The sequence below is a fragment of the Theropithecus gelada genome, chromosome 9 (genome assembly GCF_003255815.1).
Source record: "Theropithecus gelada isolate Dixy chromosome 9, Tgel_1.0, whole genome shotgun sequence".
In the NCBI taxonomy this organism is placed as follows: Eukaryota; Metazoa; Chordata; class Mammalia; order Primates; family Cercopithecidae; genus Theropithecus; species Theropithecus gelada.
Window position 1 is genome coordinate 122,938,939 of NC_037677.1, and position 25,919 is coordinate 122,964,857.

General features: G+C 43.5%; 1 protein-coding gene across 1 annotated transcript in view; it reads right to left on the minus strand.

Moving 5' to 3' along the window:
- The window catches only part of ADAM12 (ADAM metallopeptidase domain 12), a 373,557-nt gene extending 364,928 nt beyond the window's left edge, over positions 1 to 8,629 (minus strand). The window contains exons 1-2 of the mRNA XM_025397498.1: positions 8,398 to 8,629; positions 8,141 to 8,238 (exon numbers count right to left, since the gene is read on the minus strand). Of these exons, the coding sequence (XP_025253283.1) occupies positions 8,141 to 8,238; positions 8,398 to 8,585 (286 nt within the window). The 5' untranslated portion in view covers positions 8,586 to 8,629. The remainder of the gene's footprint in view (positions 1 to 8,140; positions 8,239 to 8,397) is intronic.
- Between the last annotated feature and the right edge of the window lie 17,290 nt (positions 8,630 to 25,919).

The following is a 25,919-nucleotide window of genomic DNA, read 5'->3' on the forward strand; positions in this document are numbered from 1 at the left end:
TGAGCTCTTAGTGTAGCCTTGGAATGACATAAAAGCTTAAAGGATAAAAAATAACAACATGATGCTGAATTATTCGGCTTCTCCATCCCATCTATCAACTGGAGGCAAGGTATATTGGGCATTAAATAAAGCACAAAAGAAACAGGATGAAAAATGGGCTGGAGAAAGCATGAAGATTGAAATGGCAGCCTGTAAGAAAGTGTAGTATTTAATGTGCACATTTCAATTGGCAAATAACATTTATTTGAACTGCATTACCATTCTGCTGAAATTCAAGCTAATTACAATCTCACTGCTATAGTTATGGCAAAGATAGGTTATGAAATGTTTGCCACAGCTAGGTTAAGATCCAGTCTCCAGCATGAGGTAGACTAGACTGCCTTGCTCCTCACAGCGCTGATCTCACTATCTGAGGCTATCATTTCTTCTTCTGTAGAATGAGAGTACTAACAGGACCAACAAGATTCTTTCACCAGAATTGTATGAGATAGTGCATGCAAAGACCAGAGTACTGCTCCTGGCACTGACGCACTCAACAAACTCCTTTTTAAGTCACAATGTGATGGTATGACACTTTTAGGTTTAATAAAATCCAAACATATAAAGAAACAATTATGAAAAATTCACAGCAACTGCCTTCATAAACATTGTCTAGATTATATCAATTTCACTTCTCCATCCCAGAGACCTGACAATTAAAGAGCATGGACATACTCCAGAGCTGCTTCCTATAGCTCCCTGTGGGCACACAGCCAAAGGGCTGTCGGGCTAGCCATTCGGTACAGAAGAAACATCTGAAAATTCTACACCTGTCTTTGTAAATCATGGAAGCTGCAGAAACAATTTAGCTGAAGGAGGCCTCTGAAACACACTCTGATACAAAATTTTTTTTCTGCAACTCTAATGAGTGCATTACAGCACCATGTACGCCAGGAAGGAATGTGCTTAGCTTCTTTAAATGATGTAGCTGCATTCCTTAAGACAAATTTTGTTACAGTTTCCACAGCTGCAACATTTATCTAATTAGGTATATGTTGACTTTGAGTTTTTATAGATTTTGAAAAGAAAGTTTTGAAACATTTAAAAATGAGTTTAATTTTTGTTTCCACAAGGAAGGAGTAGAAAGTGCCAAATGACAAGTGAGAGAAAGAAAATACATCTATATGTAGAGCATGGTAATCAAAGCCTTGGCTACATTCTAAATGTACATGGCAGAGTCACAGGTGTTGATCTGTGTGCCCTGCCCGAAACCCTACAATAAAGGAATAATTATAACAGCAATAATAGGCTGCGTACCATGGTTCAATGCCTGTAATTCCAACACTTGGGGAGGCTGTGGCAGGAGGATGCTTGAGCCCAGGGGTTCAAGACCAGCCTGGGGCAATAGAGTGAGATTCTATCTGCATAAAAATTTAAAAATTGCATTTTTTTTTTTAAATTTGAGACAGAGTCTCACTCTGTCACCCAGGCTGGAGTACAGTGGCACGATCTCGGCTCACTGTAGGCTCTGGCTCCCAGGTTCCAGTGATTCTCCTGCCTCAGCCTCTGGAGTAGCTGGGATTACAGGTGCCTGCCACCACCCCTGGCTTATTTTTGTTTTGTTTTTTTTTTTAGTACAGATAGGATTTCAACACGTTAACCAGGCTAGACTCGAACTCCTGACCTCAATTGATCCATCTGCCTCGGCCTCCCAAAGTGCTGGGATTACAGGTGTGAACCACCATGCTTGACCAAAAATTTAAAAATTAAGAACAAATTAGTTGGGAATGGTAGTGTGTGCCTGGAGTCCCAGCTACTAGGGAGGCTGAGGTAGGAGGATCATTTGAACCCAAAATGTCGAGGCTGCAGTGAGCTCCGATTGCACCACTGCACATCAGCCTGTGTGACAACGCAAGATCCTGTCTAAAAAAAAAAAAAACAATAATAATAATTAAAAAACAAAGCAGCAAAGCTTTGGAAGATGGAAAGGGGATGGACAAGTTGTTACCTATTTAGCAGGGAAGAGAGAATGGGAACTTATGACCTGAAGAGGAGGGCAGCCATCAGAAGGTGGGATGGATAAGCAGAACCCTGGAAAGGTTTGGGAACAGGGGGCACTGTATGGGCCAAGGCCAATACAGGCTGAGGCTGAAAGGCTGTATAAGGAGAAGCTAGAGCCCTAGATCCCTTGCAAAGCCAACACAGTTAGGTGTTGCCTGCCCTACTCTGACCAACACAGGAGGTGTATTTCCTGAAGACACTGAAGTAGAGAAGTTCTGAACATAAGGACTCCCAGGATTCGTGAAGGGGGTGGGGGGCATAGCAAAGTGCTAAACTGAAAACAAAAGGATTAAGTTTAAATAATATAAGCATACTTAATGGCAACACTATCTTTTTTTCCCCTGCTAAGCTCACAGGCCCTAGAGCCAGGCTTAAATTGCCAGACTGAAATCGCCTTGGCAAGAAGCTGAAGGATTCTTCCTTGGGGAAATTGACCAGCCTAAGAAAAACAGAGTCTGTGATATGTGGATGTCTCTCAGCAAAATGAATGTTCACCAGTCAGTAAATCCATCTGTGGAAGTACACAGAATTTCTAATCACCTCTTTAATGTCCCATTATTAAATATCAACAGAGAGCCAAAAATCAGACATTTGAAGAAAGTCAGATAGATGTTAAACAAATAGGGGGGAAAGAGAATCTCAAAGCTAACAGTGAGAATTAGGTGAACAAAAAGTGTTTAGCAAGTAATGACTAACACATTTAGAGTTAATAGTAATCTTATATCCATTACAAAAAAGAAGAGGACACTACAATAAGAATAAAAGAACATTCATAGCACAAGAAACCTCTTGGAAATTAAATGTGGTAGGATAAAATTTAAAATTATTTATTTATTTTGATACAGGGTCTCATTCTGTTACCGAGGCTGGAGTAGTACAGCATGATCACGGCTCACTGCAGCCTTGACCTCCTGGACCCAAGTGATCCTCCCACCTCAGCCTCCTGAGTAGCTGGAACTAAAGGTGTATGACACCATGCCCAGTTAATTTTTAAAAAATTTATTGTTGAGATGCGGGCAGGGGTGGGGAGTCTCACTATGTTACCCAGACTGGTCTTGAACTCTTGGGCTCAAGCAATCCTCCTGCTTCAGCCTCTCAAAGTGCAGGGATTACAGACATGAGCTACTGTGCCCGGCCAAAAAATTTAAATAGAAGGGTTGGAAAATGAAATTAAACAACTGTCCCAGAAAGTAGAACAAAAATGCAAAGGGATGAAAAATAGATAAGAAAATTAAAGGATGTTTTCAGGAGGCTGGGACATTCAGCTAATAGCAGTTTCAGAAAAACTGTGGTAAAAACAGTGAGGAAGAAATAATTGAAGAACGAATATAAGAAAGTATATTAAAACTTGACAAAATGAATATTCAAACTGAAGGAGCCCACTGAGTTCCCAACAATTACTGATAAGAGCATTGCTAAAGCACATAATCATAAAACGCAAAAATACTAGTCACAAAGAAAAAAGATAATCACTCCCAAAAAGAAAAAAGACTACATTCAAAGGTTTGACAAGCAGAATACCATCAACTTCTCAAGCAGTAATGGCCATAGAGACAATGAAGAAATGCCTTATAAAATACTGAGAAAATATGATTTCTTTCTTGGAATTTTATACCTAAACAAACTAGCAATCAAGGGTGGAATGAATGAATGTGTGTTTATCAATACATTTTATACGAGGTATGCCAGAGACACATTCCAACCTTCTTTTTTACTCACAGAACTGTTTTGTTTGAAGCCACAATGTATATAGTTAAAAGTATTTACTTTTCTAGTATTCTGTACAAGCTAGCAGTGGGCCTGTGTCACAGTCTAGCCAATGATATCTAAGACAAAATCTACTACAAAGGCTTATGGAAATACTATTTTCCTGATGAAAATAGATTTGACTGGTTCTGCCTTTTGTCCTTTCTGCTGCATTACTGCCTGGAATGCAGATATGATGCCAAGAGGTACAGCAGCTATCATAAGACCACGAGGAAGTAAGCATAAAGGCAAAAGTCAACATCTAAGTATCGCAGATAGAAATAAAAGAAAGTGCTTGGGTGACCGATCACATCACTGATCGGTCACACTAGTTACACCAGCCACCAAACTACTTATTTTGCAACTGCTTATAAAGAACACAAGCTTGTAAAAATTGCTGCTGTCACTTTTTTTTGTTGTTTGCAGCTGAGAGCATCCCTGACATATTCACAAGTTATCAGAACAAAAAACTGTATCTCCCCAACACCCTTCCTCAGGAAGTTACTGGAAAATGTGCTACACAGAAATGAGGAATGAACTCTAAGAAAAATGTATAGTGCTCAGAGTATAGATGATTCAACACAGGAAGGATACAAGAGGAATTCTTAGTGTCTTGGTAATAAGGGCAGTCCTGAGATGACAGCTGTAATGTGTGCCTACAAAGTAACCCAGTCACATTGGAAAAGGAGGATGAAGGGCTCCAGGAAAGATGACATCAAGAAAAAACAATCATGGCTAGACTACCTGAGGTGTTGGATCGTATTGAAAGGAGGTTGATAGTTCTCCTAGAAAGTGTGGAGGTAAAATAGAGGTTGTGTAAGGAATGAGAAAAACCAAAAACCAAGTATTCTCCCTACTCTCACTCTCAGTACCAAATGTTTCACCTCTGGTCACCCAAATGTGTGGGAATCTCTCCCCACCAACCACCAGTTCTTCAGTCGAGATAACTGAGAGTCCTACAATTGAACTCTATTCTGACTCTATCTACCTGGAGAAAGCATCAGATCACACAGGTTAAGGGCTCAGTCCCACAAAACATCCCCCCCATGTCAGATGCCAATCACAAGTAGTAGGTTGTCACACCTATACTTCTGAGCAACTAGCTATAAATTGGGGGTCCACAACCCCCTTCTCAGGTTCAGTTAATTTGCTAGGTGAGCTCACAGAATCCCAGAAAATGCTTGCTTATATTCACCAGTTTATTATATAATGAAGGATGTAATTAAGGACACAGACGAACAGCAGTTGGAAGAGATGCAAAGGACAGAGAATGTGGAAAGGGATGCAGAGCTTCTATGCCCTCTCTAGATGCACCACCCTTCAGGAACTTTGATTTGCTCAGCAATCTGGAAATTCTACAAACCTTGTCCTTTTGGGGGTTTATGGAGGCCTAATTACATAGGCATGATTAATTGCACCACTGGCGATCAAGTCAACCTTCAATCCCTCTCCCCGTCCCTGGAGGTTGCAAGAAGGGTGGCACTGAAAGTCTCAACTCTAATCATGCCTTAATAAGCTGATTAGCATACAAAAGACACTCTTAATACCCCAGAGAGTCCAAGGATTTTAGGAGTTCTGTGCCAGGAACCGGGGGCAGAGACCAAATATACATTTCTTATTATATCACAATATCACAGCTTGGTGCACAGAAAATAAGGCAAACAAAAATCAAAACAAGGCAATCATTAACTCTAGGAAAAGCAAAAAGTTACAAGAGGGATGAAATGCCATAAAACACTGCATGGCAAAACAGTGAAAAGTATTTGCAAAGTCTTCTTAGTGCAAACATTGAATTCTTTTTAAAGATGGCACTACTATATTGGGTAGTTGAAAAAAAGAGAAGGCAGTGTGTCTGGAGTAGAGTGAGCAAAGGGAGAATGGTAAGAAAGGAGATCAGAAAGGAAAACAGGAATTAGGTCATGCTGAGGTTTGGATTTTCTTTCCTAAGGGTGCCACAGAGCCACTGGGGAGTTTCAGACAGGAAACTTGAATGCTGTAACTCATGTTTGAATATAATAACTTTGGCTGTATTGTGGAGGAGAATATACCATGCAGGGATAAGGTGAAAAGCCAGTAGGCCTGTTGGATAAGAGGAATAAGAGGCTTCTGCAGAAGAGATTTTTTCCTATAAGGTGACCTGGACTGGGAAAGGCACACTTCGGGACATAAGGAAGTGGGTAGATGGGAATATACTTAGGAGGTTGGTGGCTTACGGAGTAAAAAGGGAGACACAGGGATGACTTCCTACATGTCAGCACAAGGCATCTGGAGAAGGCAGAGGAGGTTGTTACTGGGTTCAGGAAGACTGGGGAAGGAATGATTTGCAACTAGAGTCTGGGATCTAGGGCTCTGTTTTGGACTTGTTAGGCTGAGTTGCCCCCAGAAAGTACCAAGTAGGCAACTGTGCCAGGGCTCAGGGTACAGACAAGGCTAGGAAGAAACTCAGAATATGCTCAGTCTCAACAGGTAGTAATTCCTCCTTTTCTCTTGCCAATGCAAAGAAATGTTTCATTATATGTTTGGAGTTTTAAACAGCCTCAGTGGTATGATTTGGGGCACTGATTGATTGAAGACTTGATACTGAGAATCTAAGGCACTGATTGATTGAAGACTTGATACTGAGAATCTAAGGGTAAACAAGCAGTGAATCCTGGAATATATCACAAAAGGTAACCCACTCAAAGTGCTTAGGCCCCCCTGGTTTTCTATTTTGGGTCATATCTGTCTTAAGGAAACACTCTCCCCACCAAAGTTGAAGTCATAAAATAGTAAAAGTCCTCCCACACACACACACACCCAAGAAATAATTTCCCATGATTAGCTGGATTTAATAAACATTTTTAACTGATTTAATAAACACACGCCCAAGAAATAATTTCCCATGATTAGCTGGATTTAATAAACATCTTTAATTGATTTAATAAACACATGCCCAAGAAATAATTTCTCATTATTAGCTGGATTTAATAAACATTTTCTTCTAAAAAAAATTTTGTCCCTGCTCAGTAGACTTCTGTGTACAAAGCACGTGCCAAGTTAAAGACCATGTCAGGCACACTTTGAGACACTTCCCGTTTTTTAAAAAGTTCTTTCTCAATAAACATTCAAAAGGACTAATTTGTTTAAAAGTCTTTCAAAGCACAATTCACTACAGGTCATAGAGTTATTTAAACCCTCAGCAGTATTCTTTCTTGGCTTTCTCATTGCTTTGTGCAATCTTTGTATTTAATCGTTAATCTCCAAATTGATCTTCGCAGTGTGGATTTTAACAAGAACTGGGTTTTAACCACATTACAGTAGATGCGGTGGGGGCGGAGGGCAGCAGTGGCAATCGCAAAATAAAACGTATCATAAAGTGGTAACGGTTCGTGATTGAGGCCAGTTGTTGAAAAATAAATGCCTGTTATATAGAATCATAGAAATTTAGAGCTTGCGGCCAAGGCAAGTCGTTCATCGGTGGACCAACAGCGCCCCAGGCGGCAGAAAGAAGGCGGCGGCGGCGGAGACCCGGGGAAGCTCCCGGATTTTTAAAAAGGCACCTGCTGAGTGAGTCCTCACTGTGCAAACGGGATCCACAGGTGCCCGATTTTAAGGGGATACAACTCGGGAAAATCTAAGTCTGTAAAACAACCATAAGATGCGCACGTTAAACTAAGTAAGTTCTCTTTGTACACCAAGTTGATGTGGGTGATTATTTACGGCGGAGAAACTGAGCGGAGGGAGGAAGGCGAATTCGGCTAAAGTTTGCCCGCGACTGACAGCTAGGAAGTGACCTGGAAGCCAGGAAAAGGGGCAGGGAGGAAACTAAAGAAGTAGGTAAGAGACTCAGTTAATGAAAACAGAGCCCAATGTTTAGCGCAGCAGGCACACCTGCGGAGGAGGGGGCTGCCTCACCTGCGGGGCCGCTGCGCGCCCCACCTAAGTGTGTAAGCCGGGGAGGCGGGGGCTGGAAAGGAAACCTGGTGGGGGCTGGCCCGGAGCCTGGGGTGGGGGTATTAACTGCGGGATAGGGCCAGCAAGAGGACCCGACACGCATCGTCCCGAGCGACACGTGTAAATGTCAAGATACAGAGACATCTACAAATGTCACCCAAGAGGATGAGGACGGAGGAACGGTCCCGAGGCTGTGCCCTCCGGGGCAGGTACTGGCTCCTGCGGGGCTGCGGGCCAAGTGTCCCCCTTCCCCAGGGAACTGACACCTGGGAGGGGGTCGGTCTCGCCGCGCTGGAAGCGCGAGCCCCGGGGTTCCGGGCGCGTCGCCCCTCGGGGCAGCCCTGGACCTCGGCGCGCCCGGGCGCAGCGTGAGGTGCCCCCAGCGGGGCGGGCAGCCAGCCGCCCGGGTTCGGCGACTTACCTCGGGCCTCGCGGGGCGCGAGCAGAGCCCCGGCCAGGGCGAGCAGGAGGGCGCGGGCGGGGGGCACGGGCGGCGGGCGCGCTGCCATCGTCGCCGGCCTTCCGTGCAGCAGCTCTCGGGCCCCGCGGCGAGCGCTGCACCATCCCACGCGGGCGCCGAGCCGGGGCCGGGCGTCGCGACCGGAGGGATTTCCTGCCGCGGCGAGTCAGCTCCGGAGCCCTCGCGCAGCGCCCGCGCCGCCGCTGAGCTCGTCTAGCCTTTCATTTTTAAAAAAGTTTCCCCCGTGTGTGTGCGTGCGCGCGCGCGCGCCGTTCTGGCACAAGCCAGCCTTGACCGTTGCAATAAATGAGCAAACTGTCCGAGTTGGCCCGGGGACGAGGAAGAGCGTTAGTGAGAGAAGGCAGGCCTGTGAAATGGATCCACGGCCAGCAGTCACCGTTCTCATTACCGCCGAACAAATTATTGTCTCCCCCGCACCCCCGCCCGTCGGCGGCGTCCCGCGGGTCCTAGAGACCGCTCCGGTCCCCCCGCCAGGGTCCCGCCCCGAGCCGCGGCTCGCTCATCCCCGGGGGTGGGCGGCTCGGGGCAGGGCGCCTCCCTGGCCGCGAGCGCCGGCAGCATAGACGTGGCTCGGTGGCGGCCGGGCGCCCGGAGCGCACACGTCCCCGCCCCAGGATGATGTGGCCGCAGGGCCCCGGGCGCCCGGCTGCCAAGAGCACACGCGGCGGCACGGTCCAGCTTTCCAGGCTGAAGCTGGAAACGATGACTCGGCTGCTTGCTCCCCGGCTCTCCGGGAACCCTCGGAGTGCGGGTCAGGTCTCCACCGCGGCCCACAGCCCGGCGCGCGACCCCGCCCGGCCCTAAGCGCCCAAAGGGGCATCTCGTGCCTGAGAAACAAGCTTGGATTCGCAGGCACAGGACACCTGGGCGTTACTTTTGATCAACAGTGTTAGGTTTTATGTTGACAGATTGGCTCACGTTTCCTTTCCATGACCTGGACCCAGAAAAGGGTGTACAGTAACGTTCCCCAAACTTTCCTGATTGTAAGAAGCACCTGGGTTGGCTTGTTAAAAAGATTCCCGGGCGCCTCCTACGCTTTCAGAATGAGACTCTTCAGACTGTGGGGCCAGGGGAGCCCAGGGTGTTTGGAGAAACACCAATGAAAGAATGGTGCCCGTGCCTTCTCATCCTTGAGAGCCATTTTTGGATGACTGATGCCTACCCTACGGGTTACGGTGATTCCCAGCCTTGGGGACTTATTAGAATAGTAAGAGTTAAAGACATTGCCACCCCCAGAGACTAGTTAACTCAGAATTTCCCACAATGCGTGGAGCTCAATAGTTTTCAAAGCCTCAGGTGATTCTACTGTGCTGCTCAGACCTAGGACCACCTGCAGAAATTCCATCCTGGTCCTGCCACTCCGCACTGATTCCTAACTGAGCACCCACTCCTAGGAGGCGGTTATCCAGCATTTGAGGAAACTGCCTTCCATACCATCTCTTCCCACTACAGAGGAGCTTTTCTCGGGAGTTCTCTCCCACCGCAGGTTTTGCAGTGTTCCCAAACACCAGGTTGATCCTCCAACAAGGTGCAGGACTTTCTTTTTAAAAAACCTTAGTGGGAGGCACAGGCTCTCCAGCCCCCTTCCCAATGCCGCCATATCTCAGTCCCCGATCTGGAAACCAGGCCTGGTTCAAGCCGTGTGTCATATGTAACCGTACTACCAACCAGCGTTGTAGTGTACTTCTTATGTTCATTCAATCAACATGGTCAACACTATGTTAGGGACTTGGGAAACTAATGAGAAAGCCTCTTGCCTTCAAAGACTTTTCTTTCTGATCGGTCAAACTGATAAATCACCATTATTGGACAGTGTGAGCTAGTTACTTAACCTATTTAATAATAATTAGGCTTGTTTACTGATATGGTTTGGCTGTGTCCCTACCCAAATCTCATCTTGAATTCCCATGTGTTGTGGGAGGGACCTGGCAGGAGGTAATTGAATCATGGGGTCTTTCCCATGCTGTTCTCATGGTAGTGAATACGTCTCACAAGATCTGAGGGTTTTAAAAAGAGGACTTCCCCTGCGCAAGCTCTCTCACACTTTCTGCCTGCTGCCATCCATGTAAGACATGACTTGCCCCTCCATTTATTCTGCCCTAGCTGTGTGGAAATGTAAGTCCATTAAACGTTTTTCCTGTATAATTACCCAGTCTTGTGTATATCCGTATCAGCAGCGCAAAAACAGACTATTTACTGCTTCATAATTCCTTACATACCTCATATAATTGGAGTATTGTGCTAAAGTCTTTCGCCTCCATTATTTCATTTTTAAAATCCTGAATATACAGATGAGGAAACTGCAGCATAGAGATGTAGCTTTCCCACCACCACACAGCAAAGTAGGTCAGAGCCCATCCTCAGACCTGTTTCTTTAAGCCGGAGTTCCAAACTTCAGTTTTAGTAGCTGTTAATTGAAGGTAAAATACAAACCTCCTAGGTAGTTGTGAGCACCAGGTGAACTAATGCAATGTCTCCCAACCTACCTGATCCCTGGGATGTCTGTTAAGAATTCAATTCCTCTGGCGTTTGCACTGGAGATTCTCATTAGAACGGTCTGGGAAGGACAGTTTTTAGCAAGTGCTGAGGTGATCCTGATACTTGTGACCCATAGAACTTCAGACACCTCGATGTAGGAGAATTAAAAATTGTTTTCTTCCAGCTCAAAGAGCCAGATTTGCTTGCAGATGAGCCCAGTCACTGGCCTCTTGGATCCTTCTGACTGGTTAAGTGGTTTATTCACAATGGACCTAATATGTGCTGTGCGCTGGGCTGGGGGCCTTGTATACATCTTCTGTTAATGATCAATTTATTTTCACTCTTTAGTATTCAATTGTTACTGTTGGCTGTAAAAGTCCAATTTCTTTTAATCCTGGAAGTTGCAAAGCTTCCTCCAAAGAACTAAATGTGCCCCAAGACTGTCCTTGATTTGTTTTTGACTGAATGAAACAAAACAGCCATTGCAGAGGAAAAATAAAGAGAAATAAAATCCTAGCTGCAAGCCCTGGATTTCAACCCTGTAATTCACCATCTCTGTGAAGCAAGGGGCCTGGGTTGACACTGTCTCCATAAAGCCTTCATACACATCAATAACAGCCAGCTAAGGCAAAGAGCAAATCCTGCGTCCGGCAGATGGTCTGCCTTTGGATGGAAATTCTGCCTCCTTATTCACAGGAAATGGAAGCCGACATCTCATTCAATACTGGATTGTTAGGTAATGGTGTGGGGTCAGAGGCCAGGATCTGCACATGAAAATTTCAGATAGATGGCTTGTTGTCCCTTCCTTTCTAGAAGAATTGACCTTTGCAATACTGTTTCCTGTGTGCTATTTTTGTTTAACAGCCTGGGCATTCACAATGAACAGGGCACTTATTTCTTACCCAAGCTCATGTAAGCTCAATCTGCTCTGAGTACAAGCAGATAAAAAATGGAGGCAAACTTTCCTAAGCCAGGAATTTACAGGCAGCCACTCCTAATTTCTGCAGTAAGTGAAGAGCCAGCCTCCTTGCAGAGTGACCTATTGACAGAACTTCAGACAGAGGCTTGTAGAACAGCTTTTATCTCTCCAAGCACAGTTCCCAAGGCTTACTCCAAACGTAAACAAATGTGATTGCCCCAAGATTAAGATTCTTGGAAATTTTAATTCTATCTCTTGGAGATGAAAACTGCTCCTCTCAGTCTATTTTAATAACATGTAGTCCATTTTTCTTTTCCTAGATCTCTCACTTCAAGAATCCATGCCTTCACCTCCTCAGAAACCTGCCCCCAATGAACCTCTTCTGGGCAGATTAAACCCTCTTGTCTCTGATGCTTTCATAATTGCACAGAATCAGCACTTGAGTAGCCAGTCTAAATGCCAAAGAAAGAATGCTCCTGGGGCAGGGAACTCAGGGATGCGCTGTGTCACAAAAGACAGGAAAGGTCACCCCATCTGTATTCCTCGATGTCACCTGCCCATTGACCATTCAACTTCTCCAACCAAGTGACAGTCATACTTAACAAAGACACATTCTAAGAAAGGCATCGTGAGGCGGTTTTGTCACTGTGTGAACATTACAGAGTGTACTCACAAATCTAGATGGCACAGCCTACTGTACATCTAGGTTTTATGGTATAACCTCTTACTCTCAGGCTACAAACCTGTATGGCACATGACTCCACTGAATACTGTAGGGAATGGTACAGTAAAAAGGCAGAAAGGTACAGTAAAAATACAGTGGAAAAGATTTTTTAAAATGGTACACCTGGATAGGGAAGTGCCATTATAATTTTGTGGGAGCATCCTTACAAGTGCTCAAGTGCGTACTACGTGATTGACCAAAACATCATTCAGTGACTCATGACTGTATTGTGATGGGGAACTTATTATGCCCCTCCCTACACACCCCCCGATTCCATTTTATGTACCCCAAGTGACTGACAGTACTAAGAGAAACAGACAACCTCCTGGAGCAGCAGCTGCTGAGACAGCCTCCTGGCCCAGGTGTTTATCTCTCCCGCCATCAGCGCAGGCAGGCTGAGTGCAAAGGCAGCACTCAGAGAAAGGCAAACGGGAATCTCAAAAACAAACATGAATGACAAGAATGACCAAGCATTTGAGGATACTTCATTTAAGAAATAGGGCTTAATCCTCTTCCCTTTTCATGTGGGTTGGGCTTAGTGACTCATTTTTTTTTTTAATTTCAATAACTTTTGGGGTACAAGTGGTTTTTGGTTACATGGATGAATTATATGGTGGTGAATTCTGAGATTTTAGTGCACCTGGGACCCGAGTAGTACATGTTATCCCTGATGTCCCTCCATCCTTCCCCTTCTGAGTCTCCACAGTTCATTATACCACTTGATATGCCTTTGCACACTCATAGCTTAGCTCCTACTGATAAGTAAGAACATATGGCATATGGTTTTCCGTTCTTGAGTTACTTAGAATAATGGCCTCCAGCTCCATCCAAGTTGCTGCAAAATACATGATTTTATTCTTTTTTTGTGGCTGAGTAGTATTCCATAGTGCCTATACACCACATTTTCTTTATGTGCTCATTGGTTAATGGGCACTTGGATTGGTTCCATATCTTTGCAATTATGAACTAGTGACTCATTCTAACAAAACACCACCTAAGTGAGCAGTGTGACTCATTCTAACAAAACGCCGCCTAAGTGAGCAGTGTGTAAGTTGTGAGGCTAAATTGTGAAAGGCATTTCAGCTTGCTCTTTGACTCAGGCTGCTCACTCTGGAGGCAACCAGCTGCCATATTGTGAGGAGCCTCAAGCAGCCCAGTGGAGTAGAGCTGAGGTGAGGAATGAGGTTTCCTGCCATGTGAGTTAGCTGTGTTGAAAGTGGATCATTCAGCCTGTCATTTTCAAATGACAGCAGCCTTTTGAGAGACCCCAGGGCAGAACCATTCAGCTAAGCTGCTCCCAAATTCCTGACACACAGAAACCCCCTGAGATAATGAATATTTGTTGTTTTGACCCTTTGGGGAATAATTTTTTACACAGCAGTAATTGTTATGCATTTAATAAAGTGAACATTCCATTTCTATATATTTTTCTAGTTTTTGGAACATCTTGATAATTTCAATATGAAGGGCACCCTTCTTGTTTATCAGCTTTGAAAACAGGGTGTTGATAGGGTGGCCGGGGATCTCAAACTTGTCCTATTGTACTTATCAACAGCAGCCCTTTTCTCTCTCACTAGAGTCCTGATTTGTAAACAAAGTGCACAGTTATCCTGTCTGTAGATAAATGTGTCTTTTGTGCCATGTCTTCAGGGCAGGAGGGATGGGCAGGCACACATGCTTGGTTGTACATCTTGACTTGATTCCTTCTGTGAAGGATGGTTAACGGAGTGAGTGAACTCGCGGTGATAGATACAAAGCCACAGCACCCAAAGCAAAACTGGCTGAGGCCATGAAGACTCACAAGGTTGTCTGAGTATCCGCACTGCGTGGCTAGCCAGTCACACAGGGATCTGATCTGGACTGCCATTTCCGGAAGTTGTAAGACATTTTTCACTGGCTGCCAAAGAACCTGGGGCTCTGCTGGTGGCTGTATCTTCAATGCATCAAAGAGAAGATGTGATGAAAGGTCATGCTTGTTCCTGCTCTGAGAATCACCAGAGGAAGCAAAGCTGCCCCACCACCCAGGCTGGCCACTCGAGTGTCAGGTTTCTGTTCCTGCAAGCATGCATGGACTCCCAGAAGCCAGGAGGGCTGGGCTTGATGAAGGCTGGGGGAGGACTCTATGGTACTCTGGGGACAAGTCTTGGCCTTCCTATCTAATCTCCAGCAGGTTTCTTCCGAGAGAGAGAGGCCAGACCTACTTTAAAATAACACAGGAAAAGCCATCCCAAGACCTACATGCCTTATTGAAACTCCGTCTTTACCTGATCTCTCCTGTGGCTAATTAGGCCCTTTGCCTCTCATTCTGTGCCCTTAAAATTGGCAAATAACTGGACACTGATCCCACTTCATGTACTTGAAAATAGTTCCCATTTTTTCTTTACTGTTTCAGGCAAATAAACCCCAATTTCTTTAATGTACCCCTTGGGTCCTATTCTCACTCTTTCTAATCATGTTTGTTGCTCTCCTTTGGCACCTCTCCAGTTTCTTGATTTCTCTTAAACTGTGGAGGCCAAATGTGGCTACAGAGTTCCAAGAAGGGTCTGCATGAAGCCAAGGGAGGCAGAGCGCTGGCTGATTATGCCTACTGGGGTCTCTCTGCAGCTGAGACTTTTAACTCCTTTTAGGAGGCCTGACCTAGTTTCTACTCTGAGGATGAAGAAGCGATTCTGGGTCTGGGGAGGCCAGCTGCTCTGAGAGCGGGGTGACTGACCCTGCACCCATCCGCTCCCAAGCCCTAACTGTGATACGTGCAGTTCCCCTCCTTCACCATAGTTATTTCAGTCCTCTTCTCAGATCTCAGTTTTCCCTGCTGCTTCAGTTTCTCTCATTTCTGCATCCTGGTGAGCACTTTTATCCAAGGCTCCGTTCTCCCTAGAATTAACTCCTCGATGAGCTCAGGCAGACGAGACAATGGTCAGAAGTGCCAGGGCCTGGGGTCAATTGTTGTTCCTCTTACACTAAGTTCTGGTCTGGCCTCTAATGCAGCTTTAATTTTTTAGCAGTTAGCAAGCATTTAAAATTTTCATCTCCATCAGATCCTGAGCCAGCAGTACCCCACTGCTGCAAGTCCCCCAACACTCCTGAGTGAAGGAATTATCCCACTGCCTTCCTGGATAGAAACTCCAGCGTTCCTTTCCCCTAATATCCCTAAGCCATACTCACAATGTTCCAGCTTTCTTTGTCCTAGGCTGGGCTGAAAAGTAAAGAACCAATAGTTGAGGAAGCATCCCCACAGATTAAGGACACAGACACAAATCTTGCCTTCAAAGACCTCCTGGTCTTGTGATACAGAGAATGGCTTTGAGCCTACCTAAAATAATAATGACAGGGCCTGTCCTGCAGCCCCTCTGTCCAAGGCCTGCAAGATCTCATCAGCCCTCACTGAGACAGTTAACTACTCCTCCTCTTTTGAGAGGAAATGGTGCCTTTGAGAAGTGGCTTGCCCATGAACACAAAACTCAAAAGTGGTCCAACTGGGATTGGAGGCTGGGTCTGTCTGACTCCAAAGATCTTCCATTTCATCTTCTCCCTGCCAGTGCTGGCCCAAAACTCGAGTCATCTTTGGCCCCTTCCTTTCTCTCTCCCTGAACCACGCCCTTCAGACTGGGCATCAAGTCCTGTGCATGCCACCTTGGAAATATCCCCCTGGCTCTGCCCTCTCCACACAATCCCCCAGGGTAGAGAACCCAGGTGCCTCCCCTCAGACAGGTGTAGGGTCCTGAGGCTTGTTTTGCTGTCATTCTAGCCACTGCTCCTGCAAAGGCACTTTTACAATGGAAATCTGACAAAACTTTCATGGGTCCTGATTGCCTTCAGAAATATATTAAATCTACTTCACGAGACATATAAAGCAATTTGGGGTTGGCTGTGATATGGTTTGGCTGTGTCCCCACCCAAATCTCATATTGAATTGTAGCTCCCATAATCCCCACATGTTGTAGGAGGGACGCAGTGGGAGGTAATTGAATCGTGGGGGTGGGTTTTTCCCTTGCTGTTCTCATGATAGAGAATAAGTCCCATGAGATCTGATGGTTTTATAAAAGGCAGTTCCCCTGCACACACTCTCTTGCCTGCCACCATGTAAGACATGCCTTTGTTCCTCATTCAACTTCCACCATGACTGTGAAGTCTCCCCAGTCATATGGAACTGTGAGTCTATTAAACCTCTTTCCTTTATAAATTACCCAGTCTCGGGTATGTCTTTATTAGCAGCGTGAGCACGGACTAATACAGACCACAATCAACACTCCCAGCCTCCTCTCTTTCCTGCCACCTGACACAGCACCATCCTCTAGTCACATGGCACCACTTGACTGTTGCAAAATGTTGACCACGTCGTGGTTTTCCATGTGCTTCTCCCACTGTCTCAATGCCCTCCTCCTCCACTCCATAGCAGATCTATCCTTCAAGGTCCAGAGTGGCACCATTTCCTCTGTGATGCCTTCTCTACCTCTTCAGGCAAAGTGAACATTTTGTTTTGTGCTCCCACAGTTCTGTGTATCTGCTGATAGCATGAGGCTTAACGCTTGATGGTGCAATTATTGCTGTGCAAGTCTGTCTGCCTTGTGAGACAGGAATCCCCTTGGAGGTAACCCTATCTTACTCACGCTTATTGTCCATGGCTAGCCCAGTGCCTGGGACAGAGAAGGCACAGGAATTTCTGGTGAAGTGGATAAATGAACCAGTGTGTGACCATGTTGCCATCTGGGTCTTTAGGAATTTTTCTCTATATATAGTTTCCCAATCCAGGCTTAAGAACAGGGATTCCATGTAAGTGTATTTGTTGCTGAGGTTCAAGACAATAAGTGGACAATATTTCATTTCTCTCGCAAACTATTTTTCCAATAACCTCCCTAATTATTCCAGTTAAGGCTCATTACCATTGCAAATCAAGTTTGAACTGATTTTCACAGAGTTAGCATTTTGTACTGGGACATGTTTTATTTTTGAAAATCTTTGATTTTAAACTAAGTCTATTACTTCTGGTACTATTTTAAAATTTAATAGAAACAAAATAAAACTCTTAAGGCTCTAAATAACCTCAAACTGTGTTTTGTTCTGGTAATCAGACAATACATAAGGATTGTGGTTAGTTGGAGATATTGCCAACAATGGAAAAAATAAATATGAGCATGAGTCAGAATAACTTGAAACCAGAAATGTGTGTTGGTAATAACTCAGAAAGTCACATGGAAGAGCCTCGGTCACAACACCAGATTTGATGGTTTTTCAAAAATTACAATCTCATATAGTAGAGAGCCCCTTACATCTGGTAGAGTGCCAAGAATTCTTACAAAATCAAGTCGTGGGAACTCAAAATCCTGCACCATCAGGAAAATGCTGTCTCTGTTGGGGGTAAGATGTAGACAGTCTCGTGCATGGAAAAGTGGCCCCCATTGATGAGGACACAACACTGTCATTAAAGGGGAGACTGTTAAATCAGGTAAAAGCCATTCCTGCAGCCTGAGTCTTTTAGGCACTTTTCCAGCAGCAGAGCAGGAACTGCAGCATCACTCTGGGTGGGGGGTGTTGCGGAATAGGATTCCATGTCCAATTCCACTGCACTGAAATACCAGAAGCATGACCCAATAATGTGGTTTCACATCACATTATTCAACACCAGTGCTTATTCACCTACCCAGGGAGGGGAGAAAGCATCCTGCTTATTCATCCCCAAGCAGAATGTTGCCCTCATCCTCATGCTGGGCTTCCTAATGACATCAGGCTTAAATCTGCCACTTGGTCCTGATGACCAGCAGCCGTGATCTCTGCCCTGGAGAAAGAAAATGCAGGCAGCAATGGTACTGTAGAGTGTCTGGTGTCACCCCTGTGTCCCAAATGGTCCTCTAGGCCTTAGCAGAACCGGCACCAGAGGTCTAAACATGAAATCTTTCTAGAGCTGAACACTATTTCCTTCGTTTGCCTAGATTTATGGCAGTTGACCTATTTTACAGCTCTCTTACTGACCTACTTTCAAGTTCTATTTCAGAAAGTGACACAAAAGCCTTTTGTATCACTACAAAAGAAGAGGAGACTAAAACACGTACCTAGGCACCCATGAACACTTACACATGCAGAAATCAAGGCTGGAGTAATTTTCTAGAAAGGAGCATTTGTTTTCTGTCACCATAAAAAAAAAAAAAATTAACTCATCAGAAAGTACTTTAAAAAGTGTCAACAGTACTTCAAGACTAAATATAAATATGTATATGTTCAAAACTAATATGTATAATATATTAGATCTTATTTTCTGGTAAAAATACCTGCAGGGTAATGTCAGTGCATGTTGGTGGAAAGCCTCATTTTATAAACAGAAACCAGGCAATTTTTATATGAGTCATGGTAGATTTAGATGCAAATGGCTCTCGAAAAGTCTCCTCCTGCTTAGTGTCACTTTAATCAGAGGTTGCATATCTGAGCTGTAACCCCATAGTAAACTGGAGGAATAAAAATTACATATCTGTTTTATGAGAGAGTTGGGTTCTGGTTAGCAAATGACCCGACATCCAGCTCCCAAGCTCGGGTTATAAGCCTGCCCGATAAAATGCTATGATAATGGCAATTATCATTGAAGTAGCACATATTACAGTCAAACACTTCACATACGTTATTTTTTAAATTCTCTATTGCCCTGTGAGGTATATTTCAGTTTCACAGATGAAAAATGAAGGCTCAGTGATATTAAATAATCAAAACCTTAAAACTAGTAAGTCCCAAACTAGGACTCAAACACAGGACTGCCTAATTCTAGAGTTTACATTTTTTTCTATAAACCACAATGCCTCTTGTAAAAGTCAATTCTACCCAAAAGTGTACTTAAATCCTGTGATTATCCTACCACTAGTAAACCACTTGGTTTCTGTCATTTACTGCCCACAGAATGGGAGTTCTCTTTAGCATTGATCAAATTTTAGGTCAATGAAAAATGGAAAGATACTGAATATGATGTGGTATCCCGTACTGACTCCTGGAACAGAAAAGAACATTAGTGAAAAAAACAGTGAAATCTGAATAAAGTCTGGAGTTTAGTTAATAGCAATATACTAATGTTGGTTTCTTAGTTTTGACAAATGTACTATGTTATTTTAGATGTTGACAATAGAGGAGGCTGGATGAAGGGATATGGGAGACCTCTCTGTACTGACTTTGCAACTTTTATGTAAATCCAGAATTATTCCAAAACTTAAAAGGGGGAAGAAATAGTAGTTATCCTGTGGTTCCTGATTATCCAGGCAATTCAAATCAAGATTTGCACCAAGGACTATTTATTGTAGGCAGAATAGACACGTGGAGTAGCATTTTCCAATTACACAAAGTTAGGACTAACAAAGTTATTTAAAAGTGCGACCAAATGCACTGTCCTTATATATTTCCTTAATGAACGCCAAGAATGGAATGGGATATATATATTCAGTATAAAAATGACTGACAATATAAAATGGTCTCAAAAGCTAAGTGGGCAAAAGTGTATATAATATAGTATGTAATATAATGAAAGTATATATAATACAACATTTATCCTGGAAGTTGTGATATAAATATATGTGTGTGGGTATAACATTATACATGTACTGTTAATATATTGATTTTCAATGAAAATATAAACCATAAATTTTTTTTAAATTATGTAAGGGGATGAAGAGATATGACAGAGAGAAAAGGAACAGGTCAAATATCTCAAAATATGCTTCGGTTTGTAGATTTGATTTTGAAACCGCATAAATATTTTTACATAATTATGAAACAAATTGAAATATTAAAAAAATTAGTTCTTCAACATCAAAACCAAAATGGAATAAACATAATTATATATTGATTTGTGGCATGTCCACAAAGAAAGAGACAATCTCATGTGACTTAAAAACATTAATTTCATTGTACATCCTTAGTGAGACATACCCTAAAAACAAAAAGAACATAAAAAAGAAAAAACAACTTTAGTGGTTTTTAACAATCCTATTATTGGCTATAGGGTTAGAGTCGTTCTTCTGGGTTTTAAGATTGATGGGATCAAGTAAAATACCCCTTAAACTCTAATTGAAAGTGTTCGTATAAACTCATGACATATTTTGTTTTGGAAAAATAAAACCTATTTTCTAGCTTTGTGCACTGAAAGGGTCTGGAAACAATGACCAATCCATTAATAATGATGCTTTTAGTGCCTAGATTGTGATCTGTCTGCCACTTCCCCTTAAATGCAACCAGGGGTCCTTGGAGATATGACTGACTCCGGGTCTGAGTCAGGAAATATATAAGGTGAGCTATAATATCTTGTCATGTCCAAAGAAAGGAAGCTGTCAAAGATCACTAGAGTCATGTCAAAAGGACCCAGGAGCTACTAAGTTCCCATTAGTCAAAGATGGGACAATTTGAACAGAAACAATAACTTAATGTATTGAAACACGCCAAATATGTTTGTATTCATGAATTCATCAGGATTAGAAAAAAAAAACAGGCAAACAAACAAAATGTGTCTTTGATTGCTCAGGAGGCTAGGCAACCAAGTCACTATTTTGAAAATGGGTTAATAAAAAGAAAGATTCAAATATTTATCCTGAATTTTCTGTATAAACTCTACCTTATTCAAATAGTTGTTGAGAGAAAGTCTCTTTTTGTTGAATTAAGCCAGGTAATATGTGAAGAAGGAACGATAGATTTAGGAATTACCATTTTGTAACCTCTGCTGAAATAAAAGATCTAGGGATGATCATTGATGGCTACTTACTGGCCAGAGGTGAAGCCTCCTGATGAAAGTACACAACCCTACATATGAATCTAGCCAAGGTGACTTAAAAATATGCGAGGAGCAGAAGAGCACATTCAAAGACACCTCAGGAGTGTAACTAGCTAAATCTGCACTGTGGGAAACGAGTGGCACTATTCAACATGAGTCTATAGACCAGCATCAGCATCATTTGGGAGCTTGTTAAAAATGCAAATTCTCAGGCCTTGGCCCAGACCTACTGAATCAGACTCTCTGGGATTGGACCCCAGGAATCTGCATTTTAACACACTTACCAGGGGGTTCTTTTCCATGCTAAAATGTGAGAAGCATTGATGTACAGGACAAGCAACCTGGGTTCCTTAACAATGAACTGCAAGAAAACTCAGAAGCGGGACCTATAGCTTCAAAAAGAATTTTGAAAAATAGCAGCAACATGCAGTATTTGAACCTTATTGGGCTCCTGATTTGAGCAACCTGTAAACATGTTTTATGAGAGAAATGGAGAAATATGAACATTGACTTTGTATTTACTATTAAGAAGCTATTGTTAATTTTTTAAAGATATGATAGTTGCCTTGTGGTTATGTTTTAAAAGAGACCTAACCATATGTACTTAAATATTTGTACATGTAATGATGTCATATTTGAGATTTGTTTCTAAATAATTCTAGGGTAGGAGATGGGGAAATAGGTCTTCATAATTACTGAGATTGGGTGCTGGGTACATGAGAGTTCACCATACTACTCTTTCTCTTTAATGTTTCAATCTTTCCATAAGATCGTTTTTTAAAAAAGACTAATTCAGAGAAATAGTATATCAATTATAACAAAATGTTAACAACTGTTCAATTGGATTGATGGTTTATTAGAGTCATTATTCAATGTTCTCCCTGCTTTTCTATATCCTTAAAAATTATGTTCATAATTACAAATTTTTTAAAGTTCATTGGAAAAAAGTTTGAAATAGGTTCTCATGCCTAAAATGTGAATATCACTATAGAAAACACGGATATATTTGCTTTGACCGTTACTGATCCAATTTTTATGTGCAGAGATGATATATTCGATGATTCCAGGTGTTTATAGCTTAAGCTTTATTATCACCAATTAAAAGAGTCAGGAAGTGAAGTCTCAGAGGCATTTCCCAGGGTCACAGTGCGACGAGTGGGGTCAATCCCATGTCAGTCTCTGTCCAGGTTTGTGTTCTTTCTACCCCTCCCCACTAGACATTGAAGAATAAAACCTTTTTATCTAGCAGATTATTCATAATTCCTGCAAAGCTGGAGATCCTTTAGGTGTCCTAGAGTATTAAGTAATGGCATTCTGTTTGTGTATTTGTTAGCTGCTTTTTGACTTTTAAAAATTGTATTATCACATACGTACAGTAAGGTACATGCATATTAAGTATATGGCTTCATGAGTTTTGCTCATGTTTGCAATGCTTGTACTGCAACACCGATCAAGATATAGAACACTCCAGCATCTCCACTCCTTGTGTCCCTTGTCAAAACCGTCTCCCCATAGCTATCAACTACACTAATTTCCAACATCACAGACACAGCTGACCTCATAGTGGGTGGTTCCTTGTGTCTGGCCTCCTTCACTCATCTTTATGTCTGTGAGATTCATGCATGTTATCGCATGTGGCGGTAGTTTATTCTTTTTCATTGCTGCATATTCCATTGTATGAATACACCTGAATTTATTTATTTATCCTACTATTTGATAGAGATTTGGGTTGCTTCTGATTTTTAACTGTTATGAAGAAACCTGCAATGAACATTCTGATAAAGGTCTTCTAGAGACATATGCACACCCTTATCTTGGGTATAAACCCAGGAGTGGGATTGCTGGGTCATGAGATCAGCATATATTTACTTTCAGTGAGTGACTGAGTCTCCAACACAGTCTCCAACAAAGAATCTCCGACACAGTTATACCAGTTGTCACTCCCACTGGAACAATGTGAAAGCCCTAGCTTCTTCACGTTCACAGGGATACCGGGATTGCCACTGTTTCAGCCATTCTGGGATCGCCCTGTCTTGGAAACCTCCTCAGAGATGTCCTGTATCCTGCAGAATTAATCCTCCTGTGGCTCTCAAAGCAGTTTCTCCATGTCTCTGCTACAGCTCTTATCACCCCGAGCAGAATCGTTTGTTTCCTGCTTGTGTCTCTTCATTAGGATCTGAATTCCCCCAGGCCAGACGCAGTGTCTTATTCTTCTTAAGATTCCAGTGTTTATTCACAGGGCCTGGCTTAAGCAATATTTTAATGACTGGATCAATTAATCAATTAATCAATATTCTTAAGAGCTTAAAACCTACTTACTTACCGGGTAGGACCTGGTATTTATTACTAAACACTTAAATTCTTTGGATCATGTGAACCTACTTCCATAGTTGTAACACATAGGGATAATTTATTTTGCCTGAAATTCAGAGAACTCTCTGGGACTGGGAAATATTTTACATCTCCAAGGCTTCACTCGCATGGGGCCTGGAGGTGCAAAGGAGCAGGACTCAGCAGCCAGGAGGAAGCCGCTGTGATAGGCACTTAGCTTAGACCGCACAAATCTGCTTTGAAAAGTCCACCTCTCCCCCTCAGCCACCATATTGCCGTGATCACAGAACACAGCATTTACAAACTCTGCGTTTTTAATACTTGCCAAGACCAGCAATCTTCTCCATGTGGAGGCTTGATGGGATGCAAATGGGCCTGCCTGGCCCTGGCCCTGGCCCTGGCCCTGGCTCTGCCTCCAGGAACTCTTAGCGCTGACCTCATGGTCCAAGTGCACGCCCAGAGAGAAGCACGATCACGGAGATGCTATTTTAAATTTCTCTAATAGACACGTCCACAGAAAGGGTTGACATTTGTGTAATGGTGGATTGAGAATTCACTGGTAGGTTAAAATAACCTGAGTGCCTGCGGAGATAATTGTAACCACCAGCAATTAAACTGAAAAGCGCGTCTTTCAGACAAATATTTGGCTTTCACTGAACTTCCGCAGCCTGGGGGTGAGAATGAGACTGCATTCCTTACTGTATTTTGCTGCCTTTATCTGACTCTTTCCTTTTTTTTTTTTTTTTTTTTTTTTGGAGAGACAGTCTCGCTCTGTCACCCAGGCTGGAGTGCAGTGTTAAGATCTCGGCTCACCGCAACCTCCACCTCACAGGATCAAGCAACTCTTGTGCCTCAGCCTCCTGAGTAGCTGGGATTACAGGCGGTCACCACCACGCCTGGCTAATTTTTGTATTTTTAGTAAAGATGGGGTTTCGCTATGTTGGCCAGCCTGGTCTCAAACTCCTGGCCTCAAGTGATCCACTCACCTCAGCCTCCCAAAGTGCTGGGATTATAGGTGTGAGCCATGACACCCGACCACTTTCCTGCATTTTCTATACTGGTCCTGTGCCCACATGAAGGCAAAAGACTCAGTCAATTACTTCCTGGTTGCCTCTAGGACAGTCTCACGTGTGCCTTTGCACAAATGCCCTTAACCTCCCCCTTCCCCCACCCCCAGCTCACAGAGACCTCAGCCCCATCTTCCTAAAGCTGTGCACAGGAAACCCTGGAAGGGCCAGATGGCCAGGGCTGCACTCTGACGTCAAACTGTGATACGTGACACCAATCAGACTGCCTTGTTTCCACATGTCTCCTTGGAATTTTTGTGAAGATAGCAGTTGTCAGCTTGGGCTGAAAAAAGTTATTGTGGAAGCGTTGTTAGCATTCTCAAACTTACATCCCTCCCTCCCCCAAGGGAAAAAAAAATTCTTGTATGGAGAGCCCTTGTATCTCCAACCTGCTGGGGATAGTTTTTTCTGCCAGGAACATTCCTGGTTTTGTGTTGTGAGAGGAGGGATGGGCAGAGGAGGATGGGAGAAAGGCCAGCAAGAGAGGTGAAGCTGGAAGCCCATGACAATAGGTTGCAGTTACTTCAGCAAAAGTTGGCAGTGGGGAGGGAGCTGGGGTGCTGGGGAATGGGGTGAGTTAACAGGTGCTTTATTTGGGGTCAGAGGACAGTTGGGGTGGAGAGAATTAGAAATGGAGGACTCCAAAAAACGGGGTGCAAGTTCCTGAGTGTTACAATTTAGAGCCTTGAAAGAATGGGCTGGACTCCCTGTGGATTTGTGTGTGGCTTTTGAACCATGCTGTTTGGAATTGACATGAGCGGTGGCGTGACAGGTCACACTCGCAGTCCCTGCTCCTCCTGGGACTCAGATGTGAACAAACCTAAACATGAGGTAGCCTGCTACAGTTGAAATGGCCTGTTCTCTCCAGATAGCCCAGGCTTTCCAATTAGACATCAGCCTAGGATGAGGTCACTGCAAGAGGCGGCCCCACCTGTCTGCCCACCTAGGTCTGGGGCCCATGGTGAGCAAGACTGGGGGCTAAGTGGATACAGGTACACAGAGAAAGAACCACTGCCCAAGATGGGGCTCCATGCAGCGGAGGTGGTGATCAGCTGCTGTTCCTGTTCACTCTGGCTGGGTCCTGGAACCAAGGAAAGCATGCATTTCACAGAAAGCCCACGGTAGCAAGAACTCATTCCTGCGTCCAGGGCCAAATTGGACCAACCAAACCCAAGCTCTAGTCAGTTGTTCAGAAAAATTTGAACAACATAAGATGGCCAGTAAAGATTTATTAATTTGTTTCATTTAAAGTCAATTAGACTGAATATTTTTAGGGCTTCAATTCATACGTACAGACGTTCATAAAGGAGCTAATACAGGTGACATTATTTAATAAAGTAACCATTAGGGAAATCACAGTGTTTGAAAGATGTTACCAAGTCAATGAAAGCCATACTTCTAGAAATAATTAATGACATACAATCAAACTTATTAGAGGGGGGAAAGGCAAGAATTCAACAAAA